This window comes from Cydia strobilella, chromosome 4 (genome assembly GCF_947568885.1).
Source record: "Cydia strobilella chromosome 4, ilCydStro3.1, whole genome shotgun sequence".
NCBI classification, from domain to species: Eukaryota; Metazoa; Arthropoda; class Insecta; order Lepidoptera; family Tortricidae; genus Cydia; species Cydia strobilella.
The window spans coordinates 5,597,399-5,619,666 of NC_086044.1; the positions used below are offsets into that span (position 1 = coordinate 5,597,399).

Genomic DNA, 22,268 nt, shown 5'->3' on the forward strand with positions numbered 1-22,268 from the left:
CGGACTTAACGCCTTGAGGCATTCTCTACCAGTCAACCATTGGGCTAAACAGAGACAGTTTGGTGCAGGAGTAGTTTTTTTGTTCTTATTTACTGACAATTTGGTTTGACCAACTATATTTTAGATTTTTGTTTGTGATGGGCCCCTTTTTTTGTTTACTAGTGTATATCCTTCTTTATTTTGTCGTTGGTTGGAATTAAAAGCTAACTTCATGTTTCATAGCTACCAACAATAAGGCTAGGATGACATATATGAATAACCTCAAATTTTAATCCAAAAAACTTTATTCTGTGATATTTAATTTATGATAATTATTTAACAATGACTATTTTGAACGCGCTAAAAGTAGCAAATGCCTTTCGGAATGTTAATAAGTCAGGTATAACACAAATTGAGGTAAGAAATATTTTTAATGGTATTAATAAGTTTAGTTTCCAATTTCGCTTTATATTTACGTAATTCGCCGTCAATAATTTATGAGACCTAATGTTATTACTCAATAAGCAATATGTACACCAATATGTCAATATTGATGACCTTTTGACCATATTTTCTTGTGTTATTCTTGGAATTTAGGATTGAAAAGAATCGATTTCTTACATGTTCTCGATCCCATGTGACAAAGCTAATAGGAAAATGCCGGTTCTTATTGGACTCCTATTTCTCATACAGACTGTGAAGTTTATTTTTCTCTACTTTCGTCAACTCTAGACTCCCATTGAATACTTGTGAACTTGCTAACCTTTCCAATAATTAAGATATAATTATTTTACAGAAATACTCATCATATGTCAAATATGCAGAACACAAGGCGCTGGAAAGGATCAGGAACATTGGTATCTCAGCCCACATTGACTCCGGCAAAACTACACTTACAGAGCGAATATTGTTCTACACCGGCAGAATAGATGCTATGCATGAGGTAATGAAACAATACCTTAATATATCAAGTCTCAGCTATATACAATATGAAAAACTTCAGTCTTAGGGCTTTTGGACTTTTTATATATTTTGTATGAATTGTAATGGGACTAAGAGATAACTTTTCTGTAGACACAATATCGCATCATACAATACAATGGGTATCACACCTTTTTTATTAGGAAAGCAAGCATAATCATGTTTGGTCCTGTCCAGAAGCTTCAGGTATTTTCAGACACCAATACTTATCAGATTAATCAAAAAACTGATAAAAAACTGACATGTAGGTGGGGTGTTATACAGCTTGTAGCTGTGTAGCTAAAGGCTTATCCGAAGTAATCCATTATATGGAAGCCATATATTATATGCACCTTAAGTTCAGCTCAATGACTTAAGAGGTTGTTAACTTTCGTTGAAGGTTAATTTAATTTAAATACTGTGATGTATAAACAGTGTGAATAGATTGATAGATCTCAATAGTAAAAAATAAATAAAGATGTCAATCAAAATGAAAAAATCAACAATGATCAACTCTGGCTAACGGACTCGAACCCACTCCTTTTGATTGCCGGACCAACACATCACCAAATTTGGCAGCTAACCATCCATCGTTCACCGCGAATTTATCCATCATAACTGTGACATTACATCACTGTATAGCTACTAGGTCACTAGCGACATCTGCACTTCAAGGTTTACAAGGTGTATAAATTGTAATGTGGTACGTTCCACAATAAACAAGGAAAATTCAATAATACGTTTGTTAAAACTGTATTGATATAATAACATCATACAAGTAGCTACTTCTAGATTAGGTCAGTGGGAAAACAAACTTAAGAAAAATCCCTTAGTAAAAATCAACAGTTTCTGCATTGTTCAATACGGCAAAATAGTTGCATGCAGCTACGAAGACACCATTTGTACAGAAAATTTGTGCAAAAAAGTATTATATGCCCTTTCTTCGGTCCTGTTATATGAAAGTATTTTTAAGTAACAAGAACAAGACAAAACCAAATTTTTCTTACAGGTAAAAGGCAAAGACAATGTAGGCGCCGTCATGGACTCCATGGAACTTGAGCGACAACGAGGCATCACTATCCAATCAGCAGCCACATACACTATTTGGAAGGACCATAATATCAACATCATTGACACACCAGGGCACGTAGACTTCACTGTGGAGGTGGAGAGAGCATTGAGAGTGTTGGACGGGGCAATATTGGTCTTGTGCGCTGTGGGTGGAGTCCAGAGTCAAACACTGACGGTCAACAGGCAGATGAAGAGATACAATGTACCATGCTTGGCATTTATTAATAAGCTGGATAGATTAGGGTCCAATCCAGAAAGGTATGTTGCTATAATTAAATTAAATTGGAAAAAAATGGCATCTATGGCATTTCATCTGGCTAAAGTAGCTTTTCTTCCTCTTTGTCCTCGTCTTGTCCCGTTACGCGGGGTCGGCTTTCCTAATTTTGAGGCGCCACTTTGTTCGCTAATAAGCGTCGTCACTGGACAAGCCCAACTCCTTCATGTCTCTCCGGACATTTGTCAGCCAGGTAGTTACTGGCCTGCCCCTTCCTCCCCTGCAGCCATGGAAAGGCACCTCTTCACAACGTGGTTGTGACAATTTGGTTAAAGTAGCTTTTGCTGAACAAAAACATTTTTTTTAATTAGCTAGTAACATTTAAATTAGCTAGTAGTAGTAATATTTAAGTTGGCTAGTAACCACTTCCAATGTATACCTATTCCACATACCCGACTTTCCACTGTTGTAGCTACTGAATTGATTAAAAAAGCCTCGTAAATTCGAACGGTGAAAAAAAAATCTGCTGTATTTGTGTACTATATTGCAATACAAATTATTGTCAGTACACTCCCAGTTACGTACAAATATATGGAACCAAATTTTATCCATGCACCTGTCCACATATTACTGCATTTGGATATTAACACTGTAGATATTCTTACATGTATTTTCCTGTATATATTAGTAATGTGCATTATTCCAGGGTACTAAAACAAATGAGATCCAAACTTAACCACAACGCAGCATTCCTCCACCTACCGATCGGTCTCGAGAAAGAGTGCCAAGGGATTATAGATCTAATTGAAGAGAAAGCTATATACTTTGACGGTGATTATGGCGAGAAGATCCGATTGGATGAGGTTCCACAGGATAGGAGGGCGGAAGTGCAGGAGAGGAGGCATGAGTTGATTGAGCATTTGTCTAATGTTGATGAAAGTTTAGGTAAGTTATATGTTGACTTTATGAAAATGGTCAATAAGTTATAGCTTTTTCGACAAGTTATAGCTAATCGAAATTAAACTATCGTGAGACCAGCGTTGGGCGCTTGGGCGTTATTTAGATAATTTCTTATTTAGATAATTATTTCAAATAAATTTATTCAAAGAAAAATTCAATCACAAATAGTGCGTTGACAACTTTTTTATTTAGATAAATTATCTAGATGAAGATAACTGACCTCATTTGTTATTGAAGTAAGCTTATAATAATAAATTTATATAGAATGTCACGTCGGGCCAAACCGTCACACTGACATTGTATGTTATTTTCATTCCATCATGCCCGACCACTTCTAGTTCTACATGACTGTACTACTGACATTCATCTTTTATTTAAAATCCCAACTAATTTATCTAGATAAAAATGAAACTGATCTAGATAAATTCAAAATAACAAATGACGGATTATTTAGTTATTTCAAATAAAAGATGATTTAGTTATCTTCCCTATTATTCGTAAATAGATAATTTTTGCCCACCTGCGTGAGACATATTTTAAAGTATTTAGATCAGTATGGTTTCACTCACTATTATTTTTAGTCGCTTTTGGCGACATGTTTCGGATTCGTCGGGAATCCATCCTCAGGCACGACTGCCTACAATATTTTGCACTGAACCGCATGTTACGATCGTAATTGCGGCAGTTCATCACACACTTAATAAAAAGTCATTAGAAATTAGGTCGAATCAAATTCCTTTGTTTTTCAGCATGTACGAAATTTAAATGTAATTATTAAATCAATGTCCACATTATTATTACGCAATTTTATCATTTATTAAAATATTAAATAGTTTATCTTTATGCTGGCCGTAATTTGTGTTTTTCAACACATCACAGGTGGTTTATTATATATGTGTAGATAAATAATATAAGATTTTTATTGACCACAATGATTGAATTTTTTTAATACCACAATTATATTGTTGAATCATACTTTCCTTTATAGGAGAACTGTTCCTGGAAGAAAAAACCCCAACCGTCTCCGATATCAAAGGCGCCGTACGCCGCTCAGCGCTCAAACGTACCTTCACCCCCGTACTGCTCGGCACAGCTCTCAAAAATAAAGGAGTACAACCATTATTAGACGCTGTTTTGGAATACCTTCCCCATCCAGGTTTGCTATACTTTTAGCTTAACAGTTTTGACGCTTGGAGAGACGCATGTTATTAGCCGGGTCCACACAGAGCGAGCATACGCGCGAGGCAATTTCCTCGCACACAAAACGGTCGGTGTAGACGTGCCACGCGCGCGCCGCCACCGCCGAGGCATGTTTACACTGGCCGTTTTGTGCGCGAGGAAATTGCCTCGCGCGTATGCTCGCTCTGTGTGGACCCGGCTATTGTAGTACACAGTTCATTTCTTTTTAACCCTTTTACCGCGCGCGGCTACAGCCCAATATCAACCTTCGTGCATTCGGACATGGTTGATAATGACGCGCCGCGCACGACGGCCGTGGCGTTCAATGGGTTAAGATAAGAATAGAATACAATAGAATAGAAATAATTTATTCGTTAGCACAAACACAAACAGAAAATTATACAAAACAGAGAAATATAGAAAGAAAAAGTGCCACGAAATGGTCTCACCTCAGCATGTTGCTGGCGACTTCCAGCGCTGATCTTCCGGTGAAACAATCACGACAGGTAAAAAGAAAAACAACAAAGATAAGAATAATGTAATGTATTGAGAGTCGTATAAATCAACTGGAGAGGCTTGCCCAGCAGTGGGACCTTCAAATCGGCTAAAAAAACGTATCCGAGAATTAATGATTATATATCACGACAGAGTTCATTTTCGGATTGCCGAAATAAACCTTTGTCTATTTATTTTATTGCCTTTTGAAATATAGTATTTTTCGAACACGATGGGTATGGTGGCACGTGTCATCTCCATACAATTTATAACCTTAAAACATTAAATGTCGCAAACTTGTATTGAGATGACATCTGTCAACGTACCCTTCCTGTTTAAAAAACACTATTATAGTCATACTCATATAATAAATGTTTGATTATTGAATTTTAGGAGAAGTTGAGAACACAGCTACGCTAAACGAGAAGAAAGGAGAGGAAGGTGAAACGATAGTGTTAGACCCAGCAAGGAATGGAGACAAACCGTTTGTGGGGTTGGCTTTCAAGCTGGAAGTTAGCAAGTTTGGCCAGCTGACGTATTTGAGGTGTTACCAGGGAATGTTGAAGAGGGGGGATAATATATTTAACGCGAGGACTGGGAAGAAGGTAATTACCTTTATTTACTACTTACTCATAATAACAAATATGGCAGGTGTCCGGACGTCTTTGCAATAACCCAGTCTCATTGTCCACCCAAACTTCAATCCATAGACTGTATACTGTTCCCTTTTTCTACAATAGTCCCAATGCCTGCTGCGACCGGTTTATGTGTGTCTATGTGTGCGCCTGTGAATGGGTTCCAGCAGGCGTTCTACATGACATTAAAGCTCTCCAAGGGGCCTCTACGTGTTGGATCTATATCCCCACACAAGCCTATCCAAAGACCGGGATTTAAAGGCCATGTAAATACACTGTATATTTTTCCCTTTTATTTTAATATATGGTACTCGTATTTATGATTTTTTATAATGCCAGTTTGTACCAATGTGTCTTAATTTAATGTTATAATTGTTTATTTTCAGGTGAAAATCTCCCGATTGGTCCGTATGCACTCGAGCAACATGGAGGAAGTGAATGAGGTAACCTTAATCCCATCAAAAACATTAGGTACATGTAAAAAGATGCAAGTCTCGCAACGCAATTCTTCTACTAAGTACAAAAAGTTTTGAGATGTAATGTGAAACCAAGTCGGTTATTTTAGTCAGTGCCACGGGGTGTCAAAACCGTATCAATATTAGCAAAGAGGAAGAATATAATAAGATAGAGCGGTACTGTCATAGTAAATTTTGTAACCACTGTAAATTCACTGCCATCTATCGACATACTTTAAAACTATAAATGAAGATTTATAAAAATACGATAAAATGTATTTAAACATGGATAAATGATTTTTTTATTTGCATTTATTATTTTTATATGATTTTGACCCATGTTCTTTCACTGATATGCGTTAAACGCGCGCACCCGTGCTGCATACATCGCCATTGTTAGTAGCTCGGTACTACTTACAGGGCTAGCGTGTAATAAGTCAAGTGTAAGTCTTGGGCAGTTGTGTAAAAGTCTGTGACAACCCTAATGTGTTCTTGTGCGGTGCCGGCATTTACGCAAACATCAAAGGCGTCGGGCCACTGTTACTTTTCACACATATTGATACCATAATCATACTGCTAAATGACAATTATAACTATGCAAAGGAGCCTCGTCTGCCAACAAACCACTATGTGGTTTGGCAGAAGAACATATGTATTTAGTTGCAAGTAAGATCTTTGAATAAACGTTTTATTTATTTATTTTTTATTTGACAGGTATTCTCCGGTGACATATTTGCACTGTTCGGCGTAGACTGCGCATCGGGCGACACATTCGTCAACGACGGACGACTGAATCTCGCTATGGAGTCTATTGTGGTACCGGACCCTGTTGTGTCCATGGCAATCAAACCGAAGAATAATAAAGATAGAGATAACTTTTCGAAAGCTGTCCAAAGGTAAAAAATATACTTTCACTTCTCATTCTCGTAAAGTTCGACTTTAAGTCGTGCGTAGACGACATAAAATCGCTTTTTACGCTCTTGTGCATAATTATAAAGTATAATTATCTATTACGACCCTTATTGACTTAGCAATAAAGTCCTGCATCTGCCATACAAACTGCCAGCCCTGCCAGGGCGCCACTGACCGGCTCGAGTACAATTTTCTTTATTCTTGAATAAATACGGTAAAATAACCGACAATATTGAATAATTTTGTATATTTTACTCACGATCGAAGTGAAAAGTAGTGTATAACTCAGGCATAAATGTCCATTTTTATCCTCGACTATATTGCCTCTGCTAATAATGGATCGCTTTATGCCCTTGTTGTACAATTTACTATTTACAATATGTCGTTTTTTTTACTGACACAATTGGCTTTTGAGTCAAATATATATTACAGGGTGGTTAGTATGGAAGTGGCGTGAAATTGTCTGTCTCGCCCTTTCGTATTATACTAATTAGAAATCCACCCTGGGTATTAGGTATTGACATGACTTTATTTTAAAGTCAGTTCGTCTTAAAACTAGTTAGGTATGACGTCAACTTATACCGTTGCACTTTGCTGCAGTAGAAAAATTGACTGGCGGCTCTGATCAAACAATTTGCTATTTGTTTTTCTCGTACAATTATACTGTTTTCTATGCTCTAGCTAAAAATCTACCTTTTGAACAGGTTCACCAAAGAAGATCCGACATTCCAGTTCCGTTACGATAGCGACAACAAAGAAACCATCGTGTCCGGTATGGGCGAGCTGCATCTAGAAATATACGCTCAGCGAATGGAGAGAGAATATAACTGCCCAGTGGAACTTGGAAAACCTAAGGTCGCTTTCAGGTAATCATAGCTAGGGCATAGTGGTTGTTCTAAAGTTCCATTAAAGTCTGGCAAATGCCCTTTGCCCTCTGCCCTTACCCTACGCGTTGTCGTTAAAGGATTTACCACACTGGATGCGTTCTGCGGACAGCGGTCAGGTCAAACTACAACTTCAAAGGTTGCTGTCAATGTTGTTCATACATAATGCGGGTTTGACCTGACCGCTGACCGCAGAACGCATCCAGTGTGGCAAATCCTTGATGGTTTATTTACTTGCAATGAAACTTTCAGAGAAACGATGATGTCTTCGTGCACATTCGACTACCTACACAAGAAGCAGTCGGGAGGCGCTGGTCAATTTGCCCGTGTTTGTGGTATAATGGAACCCTTGCCACCCCACCAGAACACCAGTAAGTTTTATTATTTAAACTTAAACGGGACTTTGGGTCGGTTGCACCAAACCGTCTGTCATCGTTAAACCGTTTGCTAAAAAAAAATGTATGGTAAGTTTCATAGTTCACTGTTGAAGTGTTGAGTGACGATGATCAGACCGCTAATTGTGGTAACTTACTTTAATTATTTATTCTCCACGAAAGTCGGACGGGTCGGGAACCAAAGGTTTTAGTTTTAGCTAAATGTTCAAGGCGCCTGTGCCAAAACTGTATGTAAGGCTTGTAAGTTTTGAGGTAGGTAAAGGAAGAGAAACACCCGTAACTGAGTAATATTGTAGCAATGTTTTCAGTTAACTGAATGACTATACGTTAGCCGTTGACACCTCCATCTAATTAAGCTGTCAATTTTGTCAGTTAAAATATACTACATTACTTCCCGCGTCTTAGTATCGCTTTATCTATGATCGTAGAAATAAATAAACTGATTTGCTTTATTAAATTGATTAAGATTATCTTTTTCATACACGCATATAAGAATGTTCATATTGAACCAACTAAAACCAAATTGTTTAACCCTTCCAGTGCTGGAGTTCGTAGACGAGACCGTAGGCACGAACATACCCAAGCCGTTTGTGCCAGGCGTAGAGCGCGGCTTCATCGACACGTGTCAAAAGGGTTACCTGTCCGGGCACAAGATATCTGGCGTCAAGTTCCGTCTTCAAGATGGCGCCCATCATATCGTTGATTCTAGCGAGCTGGCGTTCTTCCTGGCAGCTAAAGGAGCTGTCAAAGATGGTAAGTTAGTTCTTAAATTAGCCTGTGGGTGGGCATTAAAATACCCTAGACGTTTTAATTTTGACAAACGGAATAAAGGTGACCATTTAAATACACCGCACAATATAATGTCTTCAATATACTTTATTATAAGGCGATACATAGTTGGTCAAACCAAATTGGCAGTAAATAACAAAAAAAAACTATAAGTATGGTGCATTGGGGTAATTACGATAGAAATTTTGACGAGTTGAGTAAACAACAGCATTACAGTTAAAAAATCCTTTTTTTTAAATTGTACTTCCTATATTTTCTTATCTCTTGAACATTGATGAATCAGACTTATGATTTGTGGACATTACATACGAAAATACACTGTTGTTTCTATTTTATGCTTATTTATTGTCATGTCTCACTTTTTTGGACATTTGGAGGAAATACGAAATATGCCCGGGTAATTCCGAAATAGTTGAAAAGTAGATCTTACTACACATAGACTGATGGTTTATATTTATTTTTCATTTATAATTGCCCCTTATTTATAATATTGTAAACTTTGTTAATAGTTTCGCTTATACGGTCATTTCGGATTGATTACTTCGGATTTATCCCTGTAAATTGTCAAACAATACTTTCAAGAGAATATTGCAAGAAAATATGAACCTCACATATTTAAATATTTCTTTATCCTAACTATATACCTAGTTTGAGAACCACCGGCCATTTCTATAAAAATGTAAGGTGTGATTATTGCGAATGCATACGTGTATCGTAATAAATCCAGATGGGTATTTCCGAAACAAAATAAAAAACAACACGTGGACTTCGTGTTCCCCTCAATCAATAGTAAAAGACAAAATCCACAATACTATAAAACAATTATTTTCATAAGTTCCCTGGGTTCCGAGAAAAGAGTGCTGGGGTTATTGCGAATCACCCTAAAAGGCGCGAAAATCACTTGTCTGTCGAGACGGCACGTTGCTCACACACTTACGCTAGCAGCGACGAACGGCGACTGCAGCGTCAAATCCGATAACAATGGCGTCTAAAGTAATGTTGTCAGTAAGAAAATATCGCTGCGTTTGGTAGTTTTCTAGTTTTTATAAACTTTCGGAATATACCCAATTTCGCAATTACCCCAATGCACCCACTCATCCTTTTCTTTTGGGTGCTAGTACTAGAGTTAGACAAATATAGTATGATTCTCTCTGTCTATGTTTGAAATGAGACAGTCCTTTGACAAACTATACCTTATCAGAAATGAAACTTATTAAACAATATATGTTAACTGGAAACTAGAGGTACAAGTATATTACTTTACAGTACATATGGTGCTACTTTGCCGCACTAGTGCGATAATTAGCACATTACGTAACTATGTCGAAGATTTAAAGGGCCATATGTACTGTAAAATGTTGTACGATATATGTGCGAATATGTAATTCGCAACTCGTGTCGATTTAACACCATCGTTTCGAATTTCCTATTTTTCGCACTTGTATTATGATGTGATTCTACATTTTATTATCCGTAACGAAAACTGAGGATATAAGCTGACCAATACGGTGGTTGTAACTTTACGCTTCGACAATAAGATTGATAATAAAATGTACCCATAAAAATCTATCACTCATAAACTAACAGTAACAAAAATGCATAATCTCTTTGTACCATGAAACTACCTGTTCGGACAATAGATCCCGAAGTCCAGTTGACCAGTTCCTTTTCAAAGCGCCCAGGCGGCCTTCGTTGTATTTCCACGGTCAACCAATAGGTGGCTATACGAGCGCAAATGTCGCGATTTGTACTAGAATTTTGCGAACGCTAGAACTTAAAATCGTATTTTGAACAAAATCCTTGCTTTTATCGTATTATTTTGTACGTCAGTAAATGAATCGGTAAATTTTCTATCAGTTGCACGCTTTAAAGTAAATTGGATACTATAAATTGTGTCTTAATTTTCAATTTCAAATTCAGATGTCTTGTATCGCGCTGTTGAAGTTTTTGACGGCGGTCGCTATATATACAAATCGGTCGCCCTACTGCCCGAGAGTCCGTGTCTACGGTAGTGGAGCAGTGTATGGGTTAGGAGCTGCCCTAATTCCTACCCCACGGTGGTCGAGACTTATGTTGGGGGGCCATTTGTCTCCTGCCTCAAGGCGTGAAGTTGCCTAATCATAGAAGTCCGCTGAGGCCTAAACGGCTGAAGCTACATAGATGCCATGAGCCCTAGAGGCCCGACAAGCCCAGGCTGTGCCTGGTAAGCTGCAACCCCGTTTCGGGGTACAAGAAGGTATCGGTTTCTATTGAAATCGGACACACCACTGTTGTAGACAATTTGACTCTCTTTTGTTTGTTGAAGTGAAAACTTCGTTAGCGGCGCTGTGCCCTTTTTGTGATGGGGAAAAAATGTTAAACTCGCGACAGATTTCACGATAGCTCACGTGACCGACAGAATGAAAATTCGTAAGACGGACACGTGACCTGATCGAAATTATGGATGGAAGTTGATTTTTCTGAGAGATAAACTTTTTAATGTTAAATAGTTGTAATAGTTCTGAAGTGTTAAATTTTTTATGTAATATAAATTGTACGATGTTTGTGTACGATAGCGCAATAAATGAATATTGTTCAAGTGATTGATATTTTGGAATGGATAGGGAATAATTTTGCACAAATTGCTTTAATCATCAGTATAAAAGTACTATCATTTATGTGGTAAAATACAATATTCAAGTTTTGACTTCTGCCGGCACTCCCAGAGTGCAACCCGTTGTTTTTTTATATTTTCTTTTATTTGATCATGTAATAACTAAATAATAACGTGATAGTCAATAGGTAATGTGTAATTAATGTTAAAGATACGCAAATAAGTATAATTTGTTTTCACTTTAGCGGAATAGCAAAGAAATAGTGTTCTATAAACTGAAATAAATATCATATACGAAGGAAAAAAGGCAGGCACCTGTCCGGTAAACGGGGTACGCTGGTTCGATTCCAGCTCTGGACACTGGAGGCTTTGGTCATTTTTTCCTTCGTATATGATATTTATTTCAGTTTATAGTTTTAATAGTAGTGTGTCTACTTGAAAAACCACAAATTAAAATATTTTCATAGAAAATAATTTAATTTGTTCTTAGAGTAAATAGTGTTCTGATTTCTAATCATTAATTACTATGGACTTCTGCAAAGTAAGACTTGATTCAGTAAATTGTTTAATTATACTATATTTGTCGTAGGGCGTAGCCAAGATGTCAATCGATTATTGACAAACTCGAAACTCCAATCGAAAAACAAAATGTATGTGATGACAGAGGATACAAACTTCACGTGATACAGTTTCCATACATTGCTTAAGTTTCGATTATCGTTTTCTATAAAATGATTGTGACTTGGCTAGGCACCCTGGTTTGATCGGAATTTATCGATTTTGATCGAAAATGTAATATAAATAGTGTATCTTACAATATATGAAGACGTTGTTACGGGTTGACAAGGGAATTAATAACGGCCACAGTGAAATTATTAACAATATTTATTAAGACTAACTAAACTATCTTATAACACTAAATGTTGGACGCCAGGTGAGTTTCCGTCTGGTGACCGACGAGGTACTCAACCAAACCGCTGCCAATTGCAAAAGCTAGCTCCGTCGTTTATTCTCTTATAATAATTATAGCCGTACACCAAAAGGGCATGACGTTAAGCTAAAACAAAACACAATTAACATTACTCTCCGCTACAACACTAAATAGCTAATATTATCGACTATTTTCAAATTAAACACTCCACTACTCTTAGTACTAAAACTTACCCCTTTGATGTAGTTAAGACGGCCACTCACAATACAAAAATATATCAACGTCCGCTGGTAGGATGTCCGGATTATTTCGATACACAATTATTTCGATAATTACATTTACAATCCTAAATCACAAACCGAGCGGAGGATGTCTATGTCTACATTACTTGCCGTTGCAAGTTTAAATGCCAGTCTGCTTTTCTCGTACTGACTGCAAACCTGATGTTTTAAATTGCATATTATCCCCCGATAATACAAACGAAAAAACATACAAAAAGCTCCCCCGTTCTGGGGATCGAACCTCAGTCCTCTAACTTACGAGTCCAGCTTGCGTGCCACTGGACCACGGCGAGTTATGACGAGCGGCCGTAAATAGGTGATCAGTTGCAGCGTCTTTATACTACAGCACCTTATTACAAAGACGGAAGGCCTATTATCGATTGAACCAATCGATACCAATAAACTGAAGTAGGCTTAGTAACAACATAACATGCCCCGTCCCTCAATAAAAATAAATAAATTTATTTATTTATTTATTTTTTTACATAGTAGGGTTTCAAATCTTTGATATGCCATACACCTATGTTCTTGCCATGAGCATTATTTAATCTAAACACAATATCAGAAAGTTTTTCCACTACGACAGCCCTGTCAAATTTTGGAGCTAATTTTGCCATAAATTTATTACTGGCCTTAGACAAATGTTTGGTTCTTCTCCAGACTATATCACCCACCTCAAAGGTTGCCTCTCTTGTTTTTTGGTTATATCGATAACTACTTTTGAGATGTGCATTTTTTATTTTATCTTGCACCTCTCTGAATATAGCCCTTCTTTCTTCCAGACTGTTGAGATAAGGTCCCGTATTAATGGCGACACTATCGGTTGGAATAACTATCGGTTGAGCTGACGGCATGGGAGCTAAATTCGAGACCGTAGTTTCCCTACCTAGAAATAAGTATGAAGGAGTTCGCCCCGTAGTCTCATGAACTGCCGTTCTGATTGCATGACCTAACTCGTTTATGTTGCTATCCCATTCATTATGTTTCTTGGATGTTATATAAGAAGAAATCATTGTCCCTACCACGCGATTCACCCTCTCGGTTGGATTGCTCTGCGGATGATAATGTGGAGTGTACCTAATTTCTATACAGTATTTTGCAGCTAAGTCCTTAAATGAATGTGACTCATACTGTCTTCCATTATCACAAACGATTACTTTTGGTGCACCAAGTAATAAAAATAGTTTTTCTAGAGTCTCGCACATTTTATCCGCCTTGCCCGTACGCAGAGGAAATAAAACGGTGAACTTACTGAACAAGCAAGTTACTACTAATAACATGGTGTTACACTTCTTACTCTTTGGAAAGGGACCCATAAAGTCCATGGCTACTACTTCCCAAGGCCACTTTACTTCTCTGTGCTGCCCCATATGACCTAAAGGCAGCTCTTGGGAAACTTTACGACTGGCACAACATTCACACGCCCTCACATATTGTTTCACGTCATCTAACAAGTTGGGCCAAAAAAATTTCTGCTTAATCCTGAAGTATGTTTTCCTTATCCCTAAATGTCCAGAAGTGGGAATGTCATGACACTCTTGTAGAACCTTCTGGCGTAGCGGCTCTGGCACGAAAAGTTTCCACATATCTTCGTCATTAGGAAATTCCTTCATTGGAACTTTTTTAAACAGGAGACCATCGCTAACCATCCATCCAGTTTCTTGCCCCTCAGTAGCTACCTTCGCCACCTTATTCCTATACCAGGTGTCTTTGTGACTATCTAGGATTTCTAACACGTCAATTTCATCTGTCTGAGGTACACCTCGAGATAACGCATCAGGAACTATGTGACATTTTCCCGGTCTGTGAATGATATCAAAGTCGAATTGCTGTAGCTTCATAGCCCAGCGTGCCAATCTGCCATGAGGGTCTTTCATCTTATGAAGCCAAAGTAGCGCGCTATGATCCGTCACAACCGTGAAATGAGTCCCATCAATGTACGGCCTAAATTTTTCTATTGCAAAAACGACACTCAGTAGTTCCCTTTCTGAAGCCGAATATTTTGCCTCTGTATCAGTTAGTTTCCGACTTAAATAAGCTACCGGCTGGTCAACTTCGGCCACTCGCTGACAAAGAACAGCTCCGATGCCTGTACTGGAGGCGTCACACTGAACGACGAACGGCTTCGTGTAATCGGGACACGTCATCACCGGTGTTGAAGTTAACAAGGTCTTTAGGCTTAACCAGGCTGTTTCAGCTTCCTCAGTCCAGTCCAACTTCTTCTTCTTTCCCTTGGTCAAGTCGTGTAGTGGAGCTGCCACCATTGCAAAGTCCTTAACAAAGCGCCTGTACCAACTTGCAAGCCCTATAAACCTCTTCAATTCCGTAAACGTTTTGGGTCTAGCAAAGTTTAATATGGCTTCCACCTTTTCCGGGTCTGTTCTAAGACCATCCTTGTCTACGATGTATCCAAGGTATCTTAGATTAGGCCTAGCAAATTTACACTTATCCACATTAATTGTTAGGTTAGCCTTCTTCAAAACCGTCATAACTTTCCTTAATAGGCGTAAGTGCTCTTCGAATGTCGCCGAACATATAACAATGTCGTCGAGATAGGCCCAGACTTTGCCTTCCTCAGCTTGAAACAGAATGTCCATAAGTCTTTGCTGAGTCTGAGACGCGTTCACTAACCCAAACGGCATCACCTTAAAATGAAACAGCCCTCTGCCCGGAACCGCGAAAGCTGTTTTCTCTTTGCTACCTTCCTCTAGTCGAATTTGCCAAAAGGCAGATTTTAAATCGATAGTACTCAAGAATTTAGCATTACGTAAACTGTCCAATATATTTGCGACTCTAGGCAAAGGGTACGTATCTCGTTTGGTAACCTTATTTAGCTGTCTGCTATCCAGACATAATCTGTTTTCGCCATTAGGCTTTTTAACGATTAGCACCGGCGAGCACCAAGAGCTGTAAGATGGTTCTACTACGTCTTTGGCCAGCATGTCATCCAATTCCTTTTCAATCGCTTGCTTTACAATAGGCGAGAAATTGTACTGCTTTTGATGTATCGGCTTACTTCCCCCAGTGTCTATACTATGTTTTAAGATGTCCGTTCTCCCTAACCCATTTCCGACTGAGTTCTTCATCTCTTCTATCAATACTTCCAAACACCCCTGCTGACTCGAAGTGAGGTTTTCTCTAGCTATGATTACCGGCGCGTTTGTTACCGTAATCGCAGCTAATTCTACCTTTTTATCTATGCTTTTACCCCTAAACCGCAATCCAATGCCGAACTCATCAAAAAAATCTTGGCCCAAGACAAAATCCTGCTTTAAGGCTGGCATGACCATAACCGGAATTACCTTAAACTGATTGTCGAAGTTTATGGGCACATCAACTACTTCCGTGATCGGGTGTGCCACTCCATCAGCCACTGACATCTCAATCGGATCCCTCTTAACGGCTTTTAACCCAAGTCTCGTAAGAGTCTCTGCAAATCTTGCATTAGTAACCGTGCGACATGCTCCACCATCGAGCAATCCCACGCAATCATAACCTAAAATACTTAAAACTACATAATTTCTATTATCATTACTCTTTTTTACTACTAACGGGCACAAATCACCATCATTGTGGGCGAAGAAGTTCTTTATTGTGTCCAACCATGTTTGCCACTCACAACTTTCACGTCCTAGGGAGAAATTCAGTTGGCAAGACTCGAACTTCCCCCTTGCTCTTTTCCCTGGCAACCACAATCTTTTGTTGTTGTTCCAAACTTCCCACATCTGTAGCAAAATAATCGCTGTTTCGGCATCGAACACTGCCTGAAAACGTGACCACCTTCTCGACAGTTCCAGCAACGCCTTACTGCCTGAACCGGTCCCTGGCCCTGTGTTGGCTTGATTTCTGCAATCTCTCCTACCCGTTTATCTGCTCCGTCTACACTATTTGCCACACCTCTATACGCCAGATCCGGCTCCAAGACATTCACAGACACTTTGGGTTGCTCAAAACTATCACAGTTCAACTTCGTTCGTTCCACAATTCTCAGCACGTTTATCATATCCGCAAGTGTATCAAAGTTATCCCTACAGATGGCACGCTGGAAGTAAGGTGATAAATTTTTCTGAATTATCTGGACCTTTTCACGCTCCGTGACCCTGTTAGGCAAACGGTTAAACATGTTCTGCATCACAGCAATATATATCAGAACCGTCTCGTCACCTCCTTGAGTCCTTGCCCGTATCTCCGCTAAAAGCTCCTCCTGATAATACGGTCTCTGGAACGCACGCTTCAGAAGAATGACCAACTCATTCCAACTATTTGCATATTCCTTATTGGCCCTAAACCAGACTAAAGCGTCCCCTTCAAAAAAGTCAATCGCGGAACGCCATAAGTCCATGTCATTTGCATTCCTAGCTTCCTTTAACTCACTTACTCGTTCCAAGAAGGCGTTCACGCTCATTTTATTTCCTCCCGCGAATTTAAGACCCCACTGATGCACCGGCACTAACTTCCGTTTTGGTAGCACATCATCCTCATTAATGGTCGAATGACGCATCAACCTAGATCTAGTACCTCTATTCTGCTCCCACTGATCAGCTGAAAACGCAACACTCCTATCACACCTATCCAAAACCTCCCCGTGCCCGCACTCCACTTTACTCGCCGAAGCGCCCCCTGCTTCCTTAGGAACACCAGCTGCACCAGCTTGACCCTCCAAGTTTTGTATAATTAAACGCCCTAAATCGCCTAAAGTGTTCTGTAATGTCTCTTTATCGTCTACAGTCAGGTCCTCGCCCTCTATAATGTCGTCCTGCCCTTCCAGCTTATCTACCAGAACCTGACACTGCTGTAGTAAGCCCTCCTTGCGACTGCCCTCATCCTCGGTCACCTGTTTCATTAAAGATAACCTGTTTTGAACGTGATAAAGTCTGGAGATCAACCGTTTAAACAAAGTCCTATCTGGTTTGCCAGTCAACTCTGCGATGTAATTTGACAGAACCTGCAGTTTTGCCGAACACACTTCAAGGTCATACTGAACAGAACCTGACTTGTGTGCCTTAAGTTCTAAACCTGAACCTTTGTCCAGCTCTGAATGCATTAGTTCCGCCAACAGCCTTTTCATGACCGGCACTGTCGCTGATTTTAAAACAATACCTCGGCTTGCAAGCTCAAACTCCAGTTCATCCTTCAATAAAAAATTTGGATCCATTCTTAATAGAATTCACAAACAAAAATCAGTAATTAGGATAAAAAAATACGCAAGACAATCTGCGAACAGCCACACTGATAAAAAAAACAATTTTATCCAGATTAACATTAACCGTAGCAATAATTTTTACGAAAATGCAACAAGTCACAATGTAATTCCCCTAAATTACTTATCTAAAAAACTATTTTAATAACAATTATATTAATACTATCTTAATATTCTTAATACGAAATCAAAACCACCTAATCATCAACTATACTTTAACTATGAAAAAAAAACTATAATTAAAAATTACAACGCGAGGATTACGATGCAAAAATTGAAATTCACCTCAACGACCTTTGGACCTGTGACGGCCGCTTGCCAATCAACCGTTTCTTTCTTTTTTTTTACGTTAGGCGCCAAATTGTTACGGGTTGACAAGGGAATTAATAACGGCCACAGTGAAATTATTAACAATATTTATTAAGACTAACTAAACTATCTTATAACACTAAATGTTGGACGCCAGGTGAGTTTCCGTCTGGTGACCGACGAGGTACTCAACCAAACCGCTGCCAATTGCAAAAGCTAGCTCCGTCGTTTATTCTCTTATAATAATTATAGCCGTACACCAAAAGGGCATGACGTTAAGCTAAAACAAAACACAATTAACATTACTCTCCGCTACAACACTAAATAGCTAATATTATCGACTATTTTCAAATTAAACACTCCACTACTCTTAGTACTAAAACTTACCCCTTTGATGTAGTTAAGACGGCCACTCACAATACAAAAATATATCAACGTCCGCTGGTAGGATGTCCGGATTATTTCGATACACAATTATTTCGATAATTACATTTACAATCCTAAATCACAAACCGAGCGGAGGATGTCTATGTCTACATTACTTGCCGTTGCAAGTTTAAATGCCAGTCTGCTTTTCTCGTACTGACTGCAAACCTGATGTTTTAAATTGCATATTATCCCCCGATAATACAAACGAAAAAACATACAAAAAGCTCCCCCGTTCTGGGGATCGAACCTCAGTCCTCTAACTTACGAGTCCAGCTTGCGTGCCACTGGACCACGGTGAGTTATGACGAGCGGCCGTAAATAGGTGATCAGTTGCAGCGTCTTTATACTACAGCACCTTATTACAAAGACGGAAGGCCTATTATCGATTGAACCAATCGATACCAATAAACTGAAGTAGGCTTAGTAACAACATAACAACGTGAAAGGAAAATTCTAAATCAATTTATAACATTATTATCTGATTATTTACTTGACATGTACTTACAAATAACTGATATATTGAAAATGTATTTAATTATATCTACCGTGCATTTAAGTTTAATCTTAAATCATGCAGAAATATGACGTGAAAAAAATTGTATTCTTTTACAAATAAAAATCTGAATCTGAATCTGTTGAAAGTATTTATTGTGTCATGCTTTAGTTACAAGTAATTACGAAACAAGTTACCACAAAACTACCTGACAGTAGACAAAGGGCATTTTTTGTGAATAGAATTGTATTGTGCTTGTCAGCAGCAGAATTATCTAAGCGGATTAAGTGTTCATAATTAAGTACACACGTGATTATTCTGTTAACATAAATGTGGTGTTTTAAGAACGAATATGCCAAAATATTGATCTCAGTATTATTTAAGTTAGGCCATCAATTTGACTACATTGTTTTTAGGGTTCCGTACCCAAAGGGTAAAAACCGGCCAAGTGCAAGTCGGACTCGCGCACGAAGGGTTCCGTACCATTACGGAAAAAAACAGCAAAAAAATCACGTTTGTTGTATGGGAGCCCCATTTAAATATTTATATTATTATGTTTTTAGTATTTGTTGTTATAGCGGCAACAGAAATACATCATCTGTGAAAATTTTAACTGTATAACTATCACGGTTCATGAGATACAGCCTGGTGACAGATAGACGGACGGACAGACGGACAGCGAAGTCTTAGTAATAGGGTCCCGTTTTTACCCTTTGGGTACGGGTACGGAACCCTAAAAACGGGACCCTATTACTAAGACTCCGCTGTCCGTCTGTCTGTCACCAGGCTGTATCTCTTGAACCGTGATAGCTAATAGACAGTTGAAATTTTCACAGATGATGCGTTTCTATTGCCGCTATAACAACAAATACTAAAAAGTACGGAACCCTCGGTGCGCCAGTTCGACTCGCACTTGGCCGGTTTTTTTTTACTTTTTTATTAACATCAACTTAATTATTTTCGCAGTATTCGAAGATGGTGCCTGGCAGATCCTTGAGCCCATCATGTACGTGGAAGTGACCATGCCTGAAGAATTCCACGGCACAGTCATCGGCCAGCTGAACAAGCGTGGCGGCATTATTACTGGCAACGAGGGAGCGGAAGGATGGACCACGGTGTATGCTGAGGTCCCGCTGAATAACATGTTTGGATACGCCGGAGAACTGAGGTAAGGCCACTGAGTTCCATGGGACAGTCATCGGACAGCTGAACAAGCGAGGAGGCATTATTACTGGGAAGGAGGGAGCCAAAGGATGGACCACGGTGTATGCTGAGCTCCCGTTGAATAACATGTTTGGATACGCCGGAGAACTGAGGTAAGGCCACTGAGTTCCATTGGAGAGTCATCGGACAGCTGAACAAGCGAGGAGGCATTATTACTGGGAAAGAGGGAGCCAAAGGATGGACCACAGTGTATGCTGAGGTCCAGTTGAATAATATGTTTAGATACGCTGGAGAACTCAGTAAATTGTTGGGTACGTAACCTTATATAGGTTTTTTTGAACCACCCTAATAACTAATAAGCGTTGTATGTTTGAATGTTTTTAACTCACGACCTTCCGTGTTGTCGATTTCGGGGTTAACAACGATTGCATATATTTTGAACACCTCGCCTGCTCAGCTGCATCATCACTGCTCGGTTTGTATGTCTGTTCGGATAGAGAAGAGTTGTAGAATGTATTGGCATAGTATAAACAAGGCAAAGTATGTTATCTTCATACCAAAGATAGATATAACTCCGTAATAGATGGATACAGTCTAAGGAAAAAACGTGCCTCGAAAATCAAGAAAATTTGATTCTCGTTCAGAGGGCGCTACTAGTTTTGGCCTACAGTCGTATAGATGGCGTTGACGGTTTCGTTTGTTATTTAACAATTTTAACGCATATCAGTGAAAGAACATGGGTCAAAATCATAAAAATAATTAATGCAAATAAAAAAAATCATTTATCTATATTTAAATACATTCTATCGTATTTTTATAAATCTTTAGTTTTAGTTTTAAAGTGTGTCGACAGATGGCAGTGAATTTACTGGGGTTATAAAATTTACTATGACAGTATCGCTCTAGTATAAGTTACTCTATGCTTCATACACACGCACTGCGCGCGACTTGTATGTGTGCGCCATAAGTATCTATGCGCCGCCGCACGCACACTCAAACAAAATCTTTACTGGAGAAACGGGTCGAGATTTTGTTTGAGTGTGCGTGCGGCACACATACAGTGCATTTCACAACTCTTCTCTTTTCGAACAAACTACATTTGATTGTAAATTTAGCTAATAAACAACTTTTCTTTATCCAGATCTATGACACAAGGCAAGGGTGAATTCAGCATGGAATACAGTCGTTACTCCCCCTGCCTCCCGGACGTACAAGAGCAACTCATCAGGAAGTACCAGGAGGAAATGGGCATAGTCCCCGATAAAAAGAAAAACAAAAACTAACCGCCTTTAGAATTATTTACTAGGTAATTTTTGTAAGCAATAAATGTTTATTTATTAATTTATTACTTGTTTTTGATTTCCCTACACAATATAGAAACAACATAACTTAAGACCTTTTTTTGCACATTTTGCTAAACAGAATTATTTGTATATTGAGGTTAAGGTGAATGTGGTGGACGACTGGCCACCAAAAGATGGCGTGATTGTGCACAAATTGCGGATTATCATAATCTCTCCCAAAACTCAAACATTTTCCAAGACGTGTTGATATTTACCGCACACAACAAAAAATATCTAATCGAAATATATTTACACTCAACAGTCTCTTTTCATCATAAAAAAGTGTGTGCGTGTAATCTTTACGCGCGATTGAAGTAAAACTTCTTTGACGATGACGTTTATCGTTATGTTGGTACTTTGACGTGTGTCCTATTGTGTTGTGCGTGTGTCACTACTGAGCGTTACTTCCGACAGAAAAAAAATCTGAGACCCTCTAGTCGCGCCTAAAGAAGTTTTACTTCAAAAATCTGTAAAAACTGCAAAGTATTGCAATATCTTAGTAATAGGGTTTTTTCCCTTTGGGTACGGAACCCTAAAAATATTGGAAATGAATTTTAAATTCTTATTTGAGTTAATTGTCAAACTATGATTCATGGT

At 38.7% G+C, this 22,268-nt stretch overlaps 2 protein-coding genes across 2 annotated transcripts in view; one reads left to right on the forward strand and one right to left on the reverse strand.

Moving 5' to 3' along the window:
- The window catches only part of LOC134741007 (homeobox protein aristaless-like), a 509,271-nt gene that overhangs the window by 280,890 nt on the left and 206,113 nt on the right, over positions 1-22,268 (reverse strand). The window lies entirely within an intron of this gene.
- On the forward strand, positions 218-21,673 carry LOC134740968 (elongation factor G, mitochondrial). Its single transcript, XM_063673648.1, has 13 exons — positions 218-396; positions 776-922; positions 1,949-2,268; positions 2,931-3,169; positions 4,173-4,340; positions 5,252-5,463; positions 5,880-5,936; positions 6,663-6,844; positions 7,565-7,726; positions 7,997-8,115; positions 8,680-8,892; positions 20,131-20,332; positions 21,470-21,673. Exons 1-13 carry the CDS (start codon positions 322-324, stop codon positions 21,609-21,611), a joined length of 2,238 nt encoding a protein of 745 aa, XP_063529718.1. The 5' UTR covers positions 218-321; the 3' UTR covers positions 21,612-21,673.

Bases quoted from the DNA above. Each gene is read 5' to 3' on its own strand.
- LOC134740968 (XM_063673648.1), top strand. From the start codon at position 322: ATGACTATTTTGAACGCGCTAAAAGTAGCAAATGCCTTTCGGAATGTT. The intron at 923-1,948 runs GTAATGAAACAA...TTTTTCTTACAG, and splicing joins GAATAGATGCTATGCATGAG to GTAAAAGGCAAAGACAATGT. The intron at 5,937-6,662 runs GTAACCTTAATC...TTTATTTGACAG, and splicing joins ACATGGAGGAAGTGAATGAG to GTATTCTCCGGTGACATATT.